This window comes from Girardinichthys multiradiatus, chromosome 19 (genome assembly GCF_021462225.1).
Source record: "Girardinichthys multiradiatus isolate DD_20200921_A chromosome 19, DD_fGirMul_XY1, whole genome shotgun sequence".
In the NCBI taxonomy this organism is placed as follows: domain Eukaryota; kingdom Metazoa; phylum Chordata; class Actinopteri; order Cyprinodontiformes; family Goodeidae; genus Girardinichthys; species Girardinichthys multiradiatus.
In genome coordinates this window covers 17,715,634-17,731,389 of record NC_061811.1, presented here as the reverse complement: position 1 = coordinate 17,731,389, position 15,756 = coordinate 17,715,634, and the positions used below count along the sequence as shown (strand labels likewise).

General features: G+C 41.9%; 1 protein-coding gene across 5 annotated transcripts in view; it reads left to right on the top strand.

Annotated features, from left to right (window-relative positions):
- Positions 1–13,505: 13,505 nt before the first annotated feature.
- The window catches only part of kiz (kizuna centrosomal protein), a 29,126-nt gene continuing 26,875 nt past the window's right edge, over positions 13,506–15,756 (top strand). For 2 of the 5 annotated variants that reach the window (XR_007035111.1, XM_047345595.1), the window contains exons 1-2: positions 13,506–13,692; positions 14,425–14,487. Coding sequence is in view for 3 of the 5 variants with exons in the window: in XM_047345595.1 (XP_047201551.1) it covers positions 13,613–13,692; positions 14,425–14,487 (143 nt within the window). In the remaining 2 variants the exon portion in view is untranslated. Of the gene's footprint in view, positions 13,693–14,254; positions 14,344–14,424; positions 14,488–15,756 lie in introns of those variants that run through there. The other 3 variants (XM_047345591.1, XM_047345593.1, XM_047345594.1) reach the window with 3 other exon arrangements.

Sequence of the window (15,756 nt, the reverse complement as noted above, 5' to 3'; positions counted from 1 at the left end):
TGCGTTCCAAGTCAACGGCTCCGTTGCGTTTTGCTTTAAGAGCTAAGCCTTTAGAGATACATAAGAAGTTCTGATCGTTCAACTTCAGAGTTCCAACTTGTGGTGATAAAAGTCTGGAGAACCTTTCAAATGTATTGTGTTGCATCACCAAGAATAGCTTTAAACTTCAAACCAGAACCTCAAGCTGTACTGTGCATGAAACAGAAAACCAGTGTAGATCAAATAGCAGAGGTGTGACATAGGAAGGCTTTGATGAAACAGTCTTAGCAGCTGCATTTTGGACAAGCTGCAGGTAAGCCAAGTAAGTTTTAATAAGGGTAGTAAGAACAGAATAACAATTACCCTTGAATACTCATCTCCGTCTGAACATTAGATATCATGGCCCTTGGATAGCCAGCATTTCATAATTGATAAAACCAGAACAAACAACGGCTTTGACATATAGTTCAAAAGATATATTAACATCAAAAGTCAGCGTCTTGATTTTTGATGGTGTGTTAAATGTATGTAGAAAGTCAACCCTGAAAAAACTTATCAGACAACCAGGAGTTTATACATTTTCTATATTCTGCACAATTGAAACTTTAGAGATACAGAGAACAACAACAAAAAAATATTACTGAATATCACCTGCATACCTGTGATAGGTGATCTCACCGAACAATCTCAAAAGATTCTATAGGGAACCAATATAAGCACAAATAAAATAGGGTCAAGAACAGAACCACGTGGAACTCCATGCTTAGGAGTGACTGAAGCTGATTTGAAGTAGCAATACTTGTTGACAAAAAATAACCAAATTAATCCAGAACTGTGCTAGTTGTGCAGCACAATGTTTTAGTGTCTGGAATCACCCTGAATGATTGTCAGTGTATAAGACTGAACTTAGTGCCACACTGGCTGGTGATGAGCCACTGGGTATCCACTGGATTTATGCCATGTGAGAGGAATAAACATTTGCCAAAACTGCAGTCTGGACTGACAGAAAACAATTTGGTCAATATATCAGTTCCCTAGATGATCTGTTTCCTTTCATACTGCTGTTCCTGAGATTTCTATACAGTTTATCATCTGTCACATTAATTCTTCAGTGCAATACAGGTACATTAACAGAATGTAGATCCATACGGATGTGCTCTAATTAGATATTATTATAGGAATGAGGTGAACCTCCAAAAAGGGAAGTGGCCAGGAAGCATCATAATCACAAGCTGGTGCCATTTCAACCGACTTCTGTCGATGTGGAGGAGCAGCGGCTGTAAACCGAGACTCCCCCCGACATTGCCCTATTTCTAAGGCTTAGTCCAGCCACCCTTTAGAGATAGTTCTTTTCAGCCACTCACAAACCTCCATATATAAATAAAACGAATGAACTTCGTAAGAAAATATGGTTCTGGGTACCATGTGGATCATCCCCAAAGAACAGAGTTGTAAAAAAACAACTTTCTAAAGAGGCATGAGTTAAGTAGTTTATGGCAAAATAAACAATAACAAAATGCCTCTAAAACAATAATTACATTGCAGAAAACCATTTAATGATAAATAGGTTTTAATTCCCTTGAAAGCTTTTAAATGTACATGTGTCACAGTGTTGAGCCTGAGAATGTGTAGAATATGAGCCATGCATCCTTGTTTATTTGGTTTGTCTCTGTGGCAGCATCTTCTTAATTGTCCTTTCTGAACTGAGCAACTTGGTCACTTGTCATTATGGCTGCACTGAAGTCCTAATGAGTGCAATTGTTATCTGTAAGACGGCCTCATTTTCTTTGTTTTTTTTTCTTTTTCCCTACTGTGAAATCACATTAGATCCAGACAGCTCATTTCCATTCCCCCTATCTCTCTAGAAATGACGTGCAGTGCTTGAAACTGTTTATTTCCAAATTCAGACCTCCTCCGTGGCAGCCATCGGCTTCAATTACCAGTTTTTCCTGAGCGGAGCCATCAGGCAGCCTGACACTGAGGTCCAACCTAATTCCCACCTTCTCCAAAGTCAAGAGCATAATGTGCAGATAAAAAAGGTGGAAAATAGCCTGCCACTCATTAGCATGCAGCGCCTCCCTGTTCATTTGCTTGCTGCGAATAAAAGTTCTGACACTCAGCGCCTTGTGCAATACGAGAACAGTCCTCTTCAGACTGCCTTGTGTCCTTATTGCCACGGAAAGGTCATCGGCATAGGTGCATGCTAACCAACCGGGCTGGCTGCTCTTCACAGGCCCATCTGGGAGAGAGGTTAGCTGGGGGTATTGATTCAGGGAGAACCTCATTACCTGCTGAATCAACATATTATTGCCATGTTTCACCCAGTCGAATTGTTTACAAGTGTCTTTAGTGCGGGCAAAAGCCTTTTCTGGCAGGCCATGACCGCATTCATTAGTCCCTGACCTTGGTGATTATGTGTTATCTGATAGGCTGCTATCTGGCTTGGCCGCATGAGCAGGGCCACTGGCCTGCCTTGGCCTGCACCCATTACAACCAGACTCTTTTTTGCTCGCTGTAATTCTCTCCCTCTGCCCGCTCAATCCCTCTTTCCCACTCTGTGTGCTCCCTATGAATGTATCCATTAGCCTGGTGATGTGTAAATTGTTTTCACCTGCACTGCGGGCAGATGGGGAGCAGTGTCTCTGTCGTGATTTTCTATGCATGAGCTTCCTAATCAGCAAGAGAGTAAGATGATTCCCTTGCTTCTTGTCAGAAAAGGTGAGCTTGCGTGACCATGCACAAATACATTATAGGTCCACATGTTCTCTCACTCATGATTTGCGATCAATATGCATGCTCTGTTGTGGGTATATTGGTGCAGTGGCAGCAGTGACAGTGTTCATTACAGGAGCTCACCTTACAACATGATGATGGCTTAATGCCGAAGAGAGGGACCAGGCCTGAGTTGATCCTTGCGCCCCCGCCATCCTCTATTTTAGTTCCAATTGAAGGATGATTTGACCTGAAAGACTACACCCACATAAGCACAATGACTTCTTACAGTTGTGTCAACCGAGTGTGACCCATAGAGCAGACAGGAAAGATGTCCCTCACACAAACAAGTAAAGTATTTCCTAATGCGCTAATATTTATGTGAAGCATGCCTTCTGGGCCTCTTTTTGAGGACTGGGTCAAATGGGCCATCCACATCTAGATTGGCACTTTGGTTGTAGGAAGAGGTGCTCAATTACTGAGTCGTCTTTTCTCAGCTCAGTCAATTCTGGAAAGATTCAGATCTTAACAGAACCATTAAAGAGTACAACTAAAACTTTTTCTTACTGATTCATTTATCGGTGTTGGAATTATTCATTACAATGGCATTCATTGTAATGAGTAATTACAATGAATGCCATTGTAATTGAAAGTTTAGAAATTTTGAACTGAGGTTTTGTTAAAAGGTCATAAGCAGTTAATATGTCATATGTAGTACATTACTCTTACAGCATCTTCATTTGATGTAAATCCAACTTAGTTGCTCCTAAAGCCTGAAGGTATCGTGTAGTTATTTTTAAAAAACCTCAGATCTAGAAAAACACCAACAATTTATGCAAATATTTTCATGAACTTTTAAACCACCATCATGTTTGCATGATACAATTATATTCTCAAAATCCATTGATTATTTATTCAGGACACTGAGGAGGCAGTGCTAGACTAATGATCTTCCTGTATGAAGCACGTTCTGTGAATAAAACATGTTAAGTGTTTCAGATCAATGTAACTGTCTGACATAAAGGTACAGCAGGTACAGTAATCTTGAACTGCTATAATATTTTTGTTAGTTTTATATAAATTTACTTTTATTTCAGACAGTTACTCTTGAATGAAAATCGGAGTCCACTGTAGGAATGATTGAATAATTTTCCCAAAGGGCTACATAGGTAATTATGTTGTTGAGGGCTAAATAAGACATAAATCCATTATTCCAAAAGTATATTTGAGAACAAATATGATTTTTATTGGCTGATAGTACAGCAGTCTTTGCAACTGAACAGCAGGAACATGCTTTAACATCAACCAACATTGGTTCAAAAAGGTGGCTGCTAATTTGGCAACCTAAACAAACAAGCAATAGCTTTTGCATTCAAAATAAAGGTCAGTTTGTGAAATTACAGCAGCATACTAAAATTTGCATGTGGAACTACCACCTTTAGCACTCGATGCAAAGTTTTTAACCAATTTGAATAATAAACTGAATTTGACTGTACTGTTTGATAACTAGGCTCAGAATGCTTGTGCTTAGGAACCTAATCCGCCAAAACGCACACGGTCCCTTAAATCAGCAGTCAGTCAAACTCAGAGGTGAGCAAGATCAACCCAAGGATCACAAGCAGGTCAAAAAAGTTGACAAGAGTCACACAAGAGGCCAGTGTTCAAAGGAAAGAATATAAAAAAATGAACAAAATGGAGAATGAATCTACTCTGCATCACAAGATGTGCATAACAGCAAGCCATTGTCATTAGACCTGAGAGTGTTTGTTCAAAACCACACTGACACATTGTGCTCTCAGACAGCTATCGAGACTGCCCTGATGTTTATTCAAATAACCAACAAGTGCAACATTGGCGTGAATCTGATCTTCTTTGTTCAAACTAATAAAAGACAATGCCGGTAAAACAATTTATCTCTGGCTGTCTTAACACAGCCTAGCTCAATTTCAGTTGTCTTCTTGAATCGAAACCAAAAAGACAACCACTGGACACTAGTTCCCCTTCATGCCATTTTATTTGCTCAACGTTTTATACTAAGAAATTATAAGGAGGACTTGTTCCTTTTTATCCACTTGATAGCACTTAGCTAATTGCTGTCCTTCCATCAACAAAAATGTATTGAATCACAGAAGATGCACACAACACATACCCTGGCTTGTAAAAATTTCAGTGATATTGTTTTTCAGGTATTTTTCAGGATTCCCGGCCAGGGGTCTTTCTGCATGGCGTTTGCATGTTCTCCCCGTGCATGCGTGGGTTCTCACCGGGTACTCCGGCTTCCTCCCACAGTCCAAAGACATGCCTGTTAGGTTAATTGGTCGCTCTAAATTGCCCTTAGGTGTATGAATGAGTGTGTGCATGGTTGTTTGTGTGTTGCCCTGCGATGGATTGGCGACCTGTCCAGGTTGTACCCTGCCTCTTGCCTATAGACTGCTGGAGATATGCACCAGCTTCTCCGTGACCCACTATGGAATAAGCGGTAGAAAATGACTGACTGACTGACTGTTTTTCAGGTATTAGAACACTAATCGTGATCTGGTGTTAAACTGATGTATTTAATATCATTCTCTGGACACACTGAATCTCTTTACTACTGCCAGCAATTGTACAGGTCCTTCTCAAAATATTAGCATATTGTGATAAAGTTCATTATTTTCCATAATGTCATGATGAAAATTTAACATTCATATATTTTAGATTCATTGCACACTAACTGAAATATTTCAGGTCTTTTATTGTCTTAATACGGATGATTTTGGCATACAGCTCATGAAAACCCAAAATTCCTATCTCACAAAATTAGCATATCATTAAAAGGGTCTCTAAACGAGCTATGAACCTAATCATCTGAATCAACGAGTTAACTCTAAACACCTGCAAAAGATTCCTGAGGCCTTTAAAACTCCCAGCCTGGTTCATCACTCAAAACCCCAATCATGGGTAAGACTGCCGACCTGACTGCTGTCCAGAAGGCCACTATTGACACCCTCAAGCAAGAGGGTAAGACACAGAAAGAAATTTCTGAACGAATAGGCTGTTCCCAGAGTGCTGTATCAAGGCACCTCAGTGGGAAGTCTGTGGGAAGGAAAAAGTGTGGCAGAAAACGCTGCACAACGAGAAGAGGTGACCGGACCCTGAGGAAGATTGTGGAGAAGGGCCGATTCCAGACCTTGGGGGACCTGCGGAAGCAGTGGACTGAGTCTGGAGTAGAAACATCCAGAGCCACCGTGCACAGGCGTGTGCAGGAAATGGGCTACAGGTGCCGCATTCCCCAGGTCAAGCCACTTTTGAACCAGAAACAGCGGCAGAAGCGCCTGACCTGGGCTACAGAGAAGCAGCACTGGACTGTTGCTCAGTGGTCCAAAGTACTTTGTTCAGATGAAAGCAAATTCTGCATGTCATTCGGAAATCAAGGTGCCAGAGTCTGGAGGAAGACTGGGAGAAGGAAATGCCAAAATGCCAGAAGTCCAGTGTCAAGTACCCACAGTCAGTGATGGTCTGGGGTGCCGTGTCAGCTGCTGGTGTTGGTCCACTGTGTTTTATCAAGGGCAGGGTCAATGCAGCTAGCTATCAGGAGATTTTGGAGCACTTCATGCTTCCATCTGCTGAAAAGCTTTATGGAGATGAAGATTTCATTTTTCAGCACGACCTGGCACCTGCTCACAGTGCCAAAACCACTGGTAAATGGTTTACTGACCATGGTATCACTGTGCTCCATTGGCCTGCCAACTCTCCTGACCTGAACCCCATAGAGAATCTGTGGGATATTGTGAAGAGAACGTTGAGAGACTCAAGACCCAACACTCTGGATGAGCTAAAGGCCGCTATCGAAGCATCCTGGGCCTCCATAAGACCTCAGCAGTGCCACAGGCTGATTGCCTCCATGCCACGCCGCATTGAAGCAGTCATTTCTGCAAAAGGATTCCCGACCAAGTATTGAGTGCATAACTGTACATGATTATTTGAAGGTTGACGTTTTTTGTATTAAAAACACTTTTCTTTTATTGGTCAGATGAAATATGCTAATTTTGTGAGATAGGAATTTTGGGTTTTCATGAGCTGTATGCCACAATCATCCGTATTAAGACAATAAAAGACCTGAAATATTTCAGTTAGTGTGCAATGAATCTAAAATATATGAATGTTAAATTTTCATCATGACATTATGGAAAATAATTAACTTTATCACAATATGCTAATATTTTGAGAAGGACCTGTATAAGTGCCAACTTTTTAAAATAATCATAGACCCTGATAAATCTCTTTCACTGGAGTCATCGGCCAATTACAGAAAGAAGTCACCATTGAATTAACACATGGAACTTGAAAGCTTTTGCATTTTGATGCCGAATGTTGTCTAGGAAAAAATAAATAAAATGATGTCAGACCTTAAATTACAATTGGACATGGGATCATCTGAGTTCTGGGCACTCAGTGGATTTAAACTAAATGGAAGCAAAATGGGTTTGTGGATGATGAAATGAGGAAATGTCATTGCTGTTTTTCTTTTTTTACATTTTTGTAAATGCCAAGCAGACACAGATAAGAATGAAGAAGAGAAAAAAATCTTCAAATTTATTTTCTTAATAAAGGACTGATCTTTAGAATTTACCCCAAACACTGTTCCTCTATGAGACCAGAGCAGTGGAAGGGCAACAAAAGACAGATAAACCCAACTGCACAGAGAGGTGTGCCAACCGTTCCAAGTCTTTCACAGGGGGGACTTTGAGAAAGAGGGGAGGAGAGTGGGGAAGATAATTTAGCATTTGTGTAAGCTGTTTATCAAATTATTAACTGCACAGATGTTTCAGACTAGACTACTGGCTGAACATGAGCTCGACCAAGCAGAGGAACAAAGGTCTGAAGGATTCAATAGAGATGTGCACTGCATATCAATTTAATTTACTAGCTGTTAATTCTTATGTAAATTGTGACCTCTGTTGGGGCGTATCAATGGCTAAACACATTGTATGTTGCTGCAGGAGCAGCAGAAAAAAAGTAGAGAAAGATCCCTGTTAAAAACTACAAATATGGTAAAATAGTTGCCGTAATATAGTGTTATATTTACATTATTTTGGTTCATTGTTGTAATTGAAAATGAGTTTTTGAACAAACAACAAACAAATGTATATATATATATATATATATTATATATATATATATATATATATATATATATATATATATATATGTTGAAATCTTATTAAAAGCTCTATACAGCTTATCCAGCATATACTGTGTATGTGCACATACTGGTAACCTTTTTATTGACACAGCAATGCGGAAAATAAGGGGAGGACATTTAAGAACATTTAAAACAGAGAGTGGGCATATGGTCCGTACTTTGAATCATATTACGATAAAGAAATCATCACCAATGCATGTTATGACTTCAAACAAAGGTTAATTGTACAGCCAAAAACAGCCTTGGCTGGGCTCAGCTGGAACAGCAGTGCTGCAAGTCTCATTTTCTTCATCGCCTCTAAAGCACTGCCTTTCAGCTCTCCGTGGTACAAACAAAAAACCCTAGCAACAATATCAATTATACATGCAGGAGGCAAACAAGGGGATTTATTTCACAACAAATAGCCTCATAGTGAGATGCTGAATAGGGCAGATTAGCATTAGAAAAGGACAACAAAACTCCCCTGTTCAACTGCTAAAGAGCAATTTGATGAGTCTGGAATTGGGGAAAATTGGTTGATTGCGATGTGCATTTTGAGGGGCTGGGATCCAAACCTCTGACATGTAGTGTTCAAATGAACACATTTCAGAGCTTTCGGGCAATGCCTATAAATGATGGTTATGGTCATTATCTATATTACAAAGGAAGGTTATTCAAAATAACATTTATAGAGAACACACTAATACATTATTCATAAAATAAGAAAATATTAAAATTGACTCATCAAATTCACTTTTACACTGCACAAATAATGGATTGATAAATACACCACCCACTTTTAGACAACATTTAAAAACCTGAGAAGTGGGAATTAAGCTTAAAAAGTCCTAGGGTATGTACAGCACTAAAAGGTTTCAGCATTTCTATATGTGGAGAAAAGCTGTGAAACAGGCTGTGTGATGAACACATTGCTGATGCATTACCCAAAGCAGTACAAAATATGTTTTGTATGATTTACAGGGAACAAGAATGGCACTAATTGGGTGTTCTCACCTGCAATTTTACATTATCCAGCTGTAAACTTACCAAGAAATTGCTGTCCATCTAAAGTAAGCATTGATCACAGAAGGACCCAAGAGCCTAGTAAACATCTCTGGTATAATCTAATGACAGGGCATATTGGTTGTGCACACCACAAATTTGGCCTTTAAGAAAATGTGCCAAAAAGAAAGCTACCAGTAAAAGAGACCTATAGGAAGTTCCATTTGCAGTTTGCCACAAGCCATGTAGGGTACACAGCCAACCTATAGAAGAAAGTGCACTTATTATCTGTAACCAAAATTTTACTGTTGGCATCCTTTCTAACTGTATGACGGTAAATGAACGCTGCACATCAACCTGAACAAATAAATTCAGACTGTTCTTCTGCAGGGACAAGGAAGTTGGTCAGGGATGATAGAAAGATAGATGGAGCTAAATTCAGGGCAATCCTAGAAGAAAATCAGTAAGAAGCTGCAAAATACCTGAGAGTGAGCAAAGATACACCTTCCAGCAGGACAACAAACCCAAGGTGTTCCCAGGCCCAAGGCGTTCCCAGGCCAGCCGAGAAAAACAGTCCCTCCAGCATGTCCTGGACCATCCCCTGGGCCCTAGGCTGTAGTCAGACTTTAAAAAATACTGAGGTCCACCACTCATTATCCCCCTGCACATCAGTTACAATGCAGACCAAAACTTAATTAAAATGGAAGCATAAGTGCGACATGTATTTGTGAGTGTGTGTGTGGTTGTGTGTGTGAATCCATGGGGAGCGACATCATCTGAAGCAACAGGGACTAAGTGCACAACCATGATGACACACTGAAATGACATGAATTAGTTTATATGAATGTTGATTGTTCGCACTGCACAAACACATTCTATACATAAGATCTGAGCATACTTCTTACCTCTGTACTCACACTCTCACCTGTCTCTCCTGACAAATCAAAACCATGGACTAAAGTTATCCACCTGCCTTAGTCTGTCTGGAAGTCTGGATTCATTTTAGATTTGACTCACTGAAATATTTTTCTAAAAGAACACAAACATAAATAAAGCGTGCTTTATTAAGTAATACACAAATTTTATAGTTAAACTGTAATTTTGTACTGTATTCTTTGTAGTCAGACTTAGCCTGTATATCACTGTAATAACTTAACATATTCATCCGTGGTCAGCAGTAGTCTAGAGTGAATATAATAAAGGCCAGTCAGTTTTTGTTTGTTTTGAACAACACAGGGACATGGGTCTAAGCAATGTATCCTGGCTGGAGCAGATAGACAGCAGCCATCTATTTAATTTCTTTTTATCATCTGGATTAAATAAACAAAGGATCCATGTTCATTTATAAAACCAATAAAAAGTAAAACAAAACATAAAAAAAACCTTGTACTCGTCGTCTTCCGCTACATCCGGAACCGGGTCGCGGGGACAGCAGACTCAGTGGAGACACCCCGACGTCCCTCTCCCCAGACACCTCCTCCAGCTCCTCCAGGGGGAGCCCAAGGAGTCTTTCCAGCATATTCTGGGCCGTCCCCTGGGTCTCTTCCTGGTGGGACATGCCTGGAACACCTCCTGAGGGAGGCGTCCAGGGAAAAACCTTGAACCGCCTCCTTAACATGGTGGAGGGGTTTGAGTGCTCAAATGATCCTAGAGGCTATGTTGTCTGGGGCTTAAGTGCCCCTGGTAGGGTCTCCCATGGCAAACAGGCTCTGGGTGACGGGTCAGACAAAGAGTGGTTCAAAACACCTTCATGAGGACCATACAATCGAGGCACGTGACGTCTCCCGGTAAGGCGGAACCGGGGTCCCACCCTGGAGCCAGGCCTAGGGTCGGTGGTCGAAGAGCGCCTGGTGGCCGGGTTGCTCCTCATGGGATCCAGCCGGGCCAAGCCCAAACGAGAGACAGGAGGCCATCCCCAGGTGGGCCCTCCACGTGCAGGGGGAACCATGAGGGACCAGTGCAAAGAGGATTGGGCAGCGGACGAAGGTGGAGGGGAGGCCTCGGCGGCCCGATCTCCGGATGCTTCGGCTGGTTCTAGGGAAAAAAAACAACTTTCTGTGTTAATTTAATGGATGGAAACATTAGCTCTGGCAATAGAAACATCATTAGTCTGTCACTGCGGCTCACAAAAATGCGCCAACACAAATCAAACAACATCATCAATGGGCGGTAACTATTCTAACTAAACTTAAACAGTGTTATGAAGGATGAAGACTAGTGAACTGTTATTTGGAGAAGAACGGATTTCAAGTAGAAAGTCACCTCTGTTACATTTCACCATCAACTGCACTCTTCATCTTCTGGTCTTTATTTTAGCGATAGGGTATGCAAAGCTGCCCTCTTCTTCGTAAACTTTGAGTTTTGCTGTCTTACAGAGTTGTAGCGCCTCCTACAGTCACCTGGTGGAGCTATTCAGAGAACCACTTAGTTCAAAAGCATTGTTTTGATTAATTTGTTATTATATACACAGCAGAAAAATACTGATGTCTGGACCTTGGTGTCCTCAATGGTAGCTACGGCCATGCCTGGGCCTCCTCCCGGTGGGAAGAGCCTGGAACACCTCCCGGGGGAGCAGTCTAGGAGGCATCCGATACAGATGCCTGAGCCACCTCAACTGATTCCTCTCGATGTGGAGGAGAAGCGGCTCTAGTCCCGGAGGGCCGAGCTCCTCACCCTATCTCTAAGGGAGTGCCCAGCCACCCTGTGGAGGAAGCTAATTTCAGCTGCTTGTTCTTTCTCGTTCTTTCGGTCATGACCCAAAGTTCATGCCTATAGGTGAGGGTAGGAATGTAGACTGACTGGTAAATCGAGATCTTCGCTTTTCAGCTCTCTCTTCACCACAACGGACTGGCACAGCATCCCTATCACTGCGGCAGCCGCACTGATCCGTCTGTCAATCTCCCGCTCCATTCTCCACTCACTCGTGAACAAGACGCCGATATACTTGAACTCCTCCACTTGAGGCAGGAACTCCCCTCCAACCTGAAGAGGACAAGCCACCCTTTTCCGGTCGAGAACCATGGCCTTAGACTTGGAGGAGCCGATCCTCATCCCAGTTGCTTCACACTGGGCTGCAAACCGCCCCAGTGCATGCTGTAGGTCTTGGCTAGAGGGGGCCAGCAGGACCACATCATCCGCAAAAAGAAGAGATGAAATCCACTGGTCCCCAAACTAGACCCCCTCCGGCCTTTGGATGCGTCTAGAAATCCTGTCCATGAAAGTTATGAAGAGGACAACGGGTAGCCCTGCCGGAATCCAACATGCACCGGGAACAGGTCCGACTTAATGCCGTCAATTTGGACCAAACTCCTGCTCAGCTTGTGCAGAGACCGGAATGGCCGCTAATAAAGGGCCCCTGACTCCGTACTCCTGGAGTGCCCCCCACAGGGCACCATAAGTGACATGGTGGAATGCCTTCTCCAGGTCCACAAAACACATGTGGATCGGTTGGACAAACTCCCATGAACCCTCGAGTACCCTGCAGAGGGTATAGAACTGGTCCAGTGTTCCATGGCCGGGACGAAAACCACACTGCTCCTCCTGAAGCCAATGTTTGACTATTGGCCGGACTCTCCCCTCCAATACCCTGGCATAGGCCTTACCAGGGAAGCTCAGGAATGTGACCCCCTGTAGTTGGAACACACCCTCCGGTCCCCCTTCTTGTAAAGGGGGACTGCTTGGCCTCACGGAACCCATCAGCTGCCTCAGGAGTCCCAGAAGCCAACCACAGCCGATAGGACTCCATAAGCTTGATGGCATCCCTTATTGCCGGTGTCCACCACCGAGTTCGGGGATTGTCACCGCGACGGGCACTGCAGACCATACAACCAAAGCCACGGGCATCAGCTTCGACAATAGATGTGGAGAACATAGTCCATCTGGACTCTATGTCTCCAACCTCCGCCGGTATTTGGTCAAAGCTCTCCCAGAGGTGGGAGTTGAATGCATTTGTCAACATTTTTAAAAACTGTATGGGCCCAAGATGATCCTTTTACTTTATAATTAATTGATTGTTTTGCATTGGTCTTTCAAATAAAATTGCAATAAAATCAGTTGAAGTTTGCGGTAACCTGTAAAAATGTGAAAAGATAAAGGGGTATAAATACTAAAAAAATAAATACTAAATAAATAAACACTGTGTGTATTTGTAAATAGTTGGCATGTCATTCGGCCTAAGTGTATTTATGTGTGTAGTAAATAACAAAGAAAGAGAAAAAAGTAAAATCATAATTAAATAATTAGTGGAGAAAGGGTGGGATTAAATATTATTATTATAAATAATAATATGTCTGTGTTATTCTAAGACGTTTAAAAAAATTACTCTTATCAGCATGGTAGAAGTCGACATTTTGAGAAATGTCAGTGATAAACTGTGATGCAACATGCTATCTAGAGATAATAGGAAACTGCCATCATCTGTACAGAATGAGATTTCCATCTGTATGTGACAGAGAAGGGAAAGCTTATCAAACAAAAGACAAAGGCTTCTGATGGGTGATATTTACAAATGTCAGGCTATAATTCTTGGTAATCAGAAATGCCATTTAAGTACTTGTGTTTGCATCTCTCAAAAGGAGAGACTTTGCTTTTAAATATTGCAGAAATAGACCATGTGCTTTTCGGTGTTTACCAGCAGAGGTTTCTGGGAAGCCGTTCTCATGGTAACCAACGTAAACACAGCCGCCTTTCCTCTCTCTCTACCTCCTCCTTGTTTCCATCCTTGCGGCTCTCGGCTCTGCCACTGCTCCAAAACGGATGAAAATGTCAGGCTCGACTTGCAGCGAGGACCGGTACCATGCAAAGATAGCGTCGATTCAGCAAAACGTGCATGAAAGGTGAGATTTCTCTCTGTTTTTCCCACCAGAGCGTGGGCCCGAGGTAGACTGGGAGCTGGAGTTGAATCTCTACCGCCTGGCTGTGTCCTTCTTCCGCGTGAGTCAGGCTAGCTACGCGGCGAGGTTTAGCGGATAATTGTCTCTCAGGCTACCTTAAGCTAACAGAGGTGCGTCGGATTTAATACTGTTAGAGCGGTCCTCGTGTTCATAAATAAATGCTAGTCAAAGTTAACCTAGTTTAGTGATTGTTTTATGTTTGTTTTTTTGTTTTTTACTCAGACGGTATGCCAGTTTAAATACGGAGCGCTAACATTGTTATTAATTAGCCTAGAAATCACGCTACTTAGGTCTTCTGTGTGGGTGCTTGTCCCTTCCATTTTCCGTACCTTAATAGTTTTGGTCGTTTTGTACCTAACTTTCTCAGGTACGAAATGTAGCCGTCTGCCACTCAGACGTTTCGAACCCACTACCCACCAGACAAACGTTTCTTACCCGTTTTGACACCGTATTTACCGTTGAGAGTTTATCACCACAATTAATAAAAAGCCTCGCCTACAAAAGACAAATAAATGTGCACGCAAAAGTACATGGACGGTAAGATGCTTATTTAGAGGTAGGGCATGGAAGTAAGAAGGCATATAATGGCATCCGGTGGGTATAAGATGAGGAGCAATTAACTGGAGGCTCTGTGTGGACACAGCTTGTGTTTACTGTTTTCATGTCTGTGTGCAGTGAGAAGCGCAGACTGGAGCTGGAGAGGGAGCTGTTTGCCTACTCCAGATCTGATTCAAGAATGTAAGTTCATGTTATGTATTCATTTCACATCTATCTGTACAGGGATGTATATGGGTTTATTGTTTACTCTCAAGACAGCATAATTTCAAGTACATTACAAAGAACACAAATCAGTAAAGTATCAAACAAAAGCAGGAATCGATTTTTGCGGGTTCTTTTCAGATTGTCCTAAAAGGAAATTTGAAATGCTTACGCCCTCATCTTTGGAGCAAAGTAGTTGCCTTGCAGCAAGAATCTCTCTGTGAGAAAATCTCTTTTGAGTTTTCATGTCTCTCCAAGTTCTCCTGCTTCCCTCCGCTGTGTCCCCATGGGATGGACAGAGGACTGGTCCAGGTTGTACCCTGCCTTTTCCCACTGACCCCTGGGCTTAAGCAACACCCGCATGGTGACCCTGCAAGATTTAAGAGGGTATAGAAAATGCATTGACGCTTCAGGTCCTTTTGGTAACTTCTCCAAAAATGACATGAATAGCCAGTTACAATGGAGAAATGCACCACTCAGTTGGCCAGGGATGGGAACCGGCACATTTTTCCTTGATAAGCTCTGATCTGATCAGCAGGTCATGAGCTAAAACATTTAAAAAAACCTTTTTATTCATTCATCCATCCAAACTAAGAGCTACCACCATTTTTGGCCCATAAGTAAATCAAACAACAGCATGTACTTTAACACATTCTTGAGTTTAATAAGTCAGATGGATGTTAGGGCCACATGCTTTGATGCATACATAGGAATGTTCTTGTAATTCTTTTGTTTTCTTTAGATTCAAAGATTCTACCTCTTTTAAATAACTGTCAGCACACGTGTGTTCTCTTTTCTGTATTATAGTTTTAAAAGAATCAGTAACTCAACAAAAACTAGATGTCATTATTGGTCAGGAAAACACTGATCGGTGCATCTCCATTGGAGAGCTCCCTCATTTTCTAACAGTGGTGTTTAACAATAGAAAGGGGTCATAGTTAGTGGGAGGTCGTAAGATACCTATTTTAAGGTAGCTCTGTATGATTATGTGTGTGTGTATGGGTTATGTTACTTAGCAAGAATATTGTCAATGATGTCTGAGCCTGAGCAGAAGAAGGCATTTTCACTCTCATTCATATTCACATTTCAGGTCAAAACAGCAAAGCTCATGTTGATATGAGGCTTGCGAACGAGCTTCAAATTCAAATCATATTGTGCTTAACCTTTTCTTGTGAGAGGTCTAGCTCTTAGTTTTTGACAATGCTCCCAGATAATATTTCCCTTGAATAACGCTTCTCCAATGCCTTC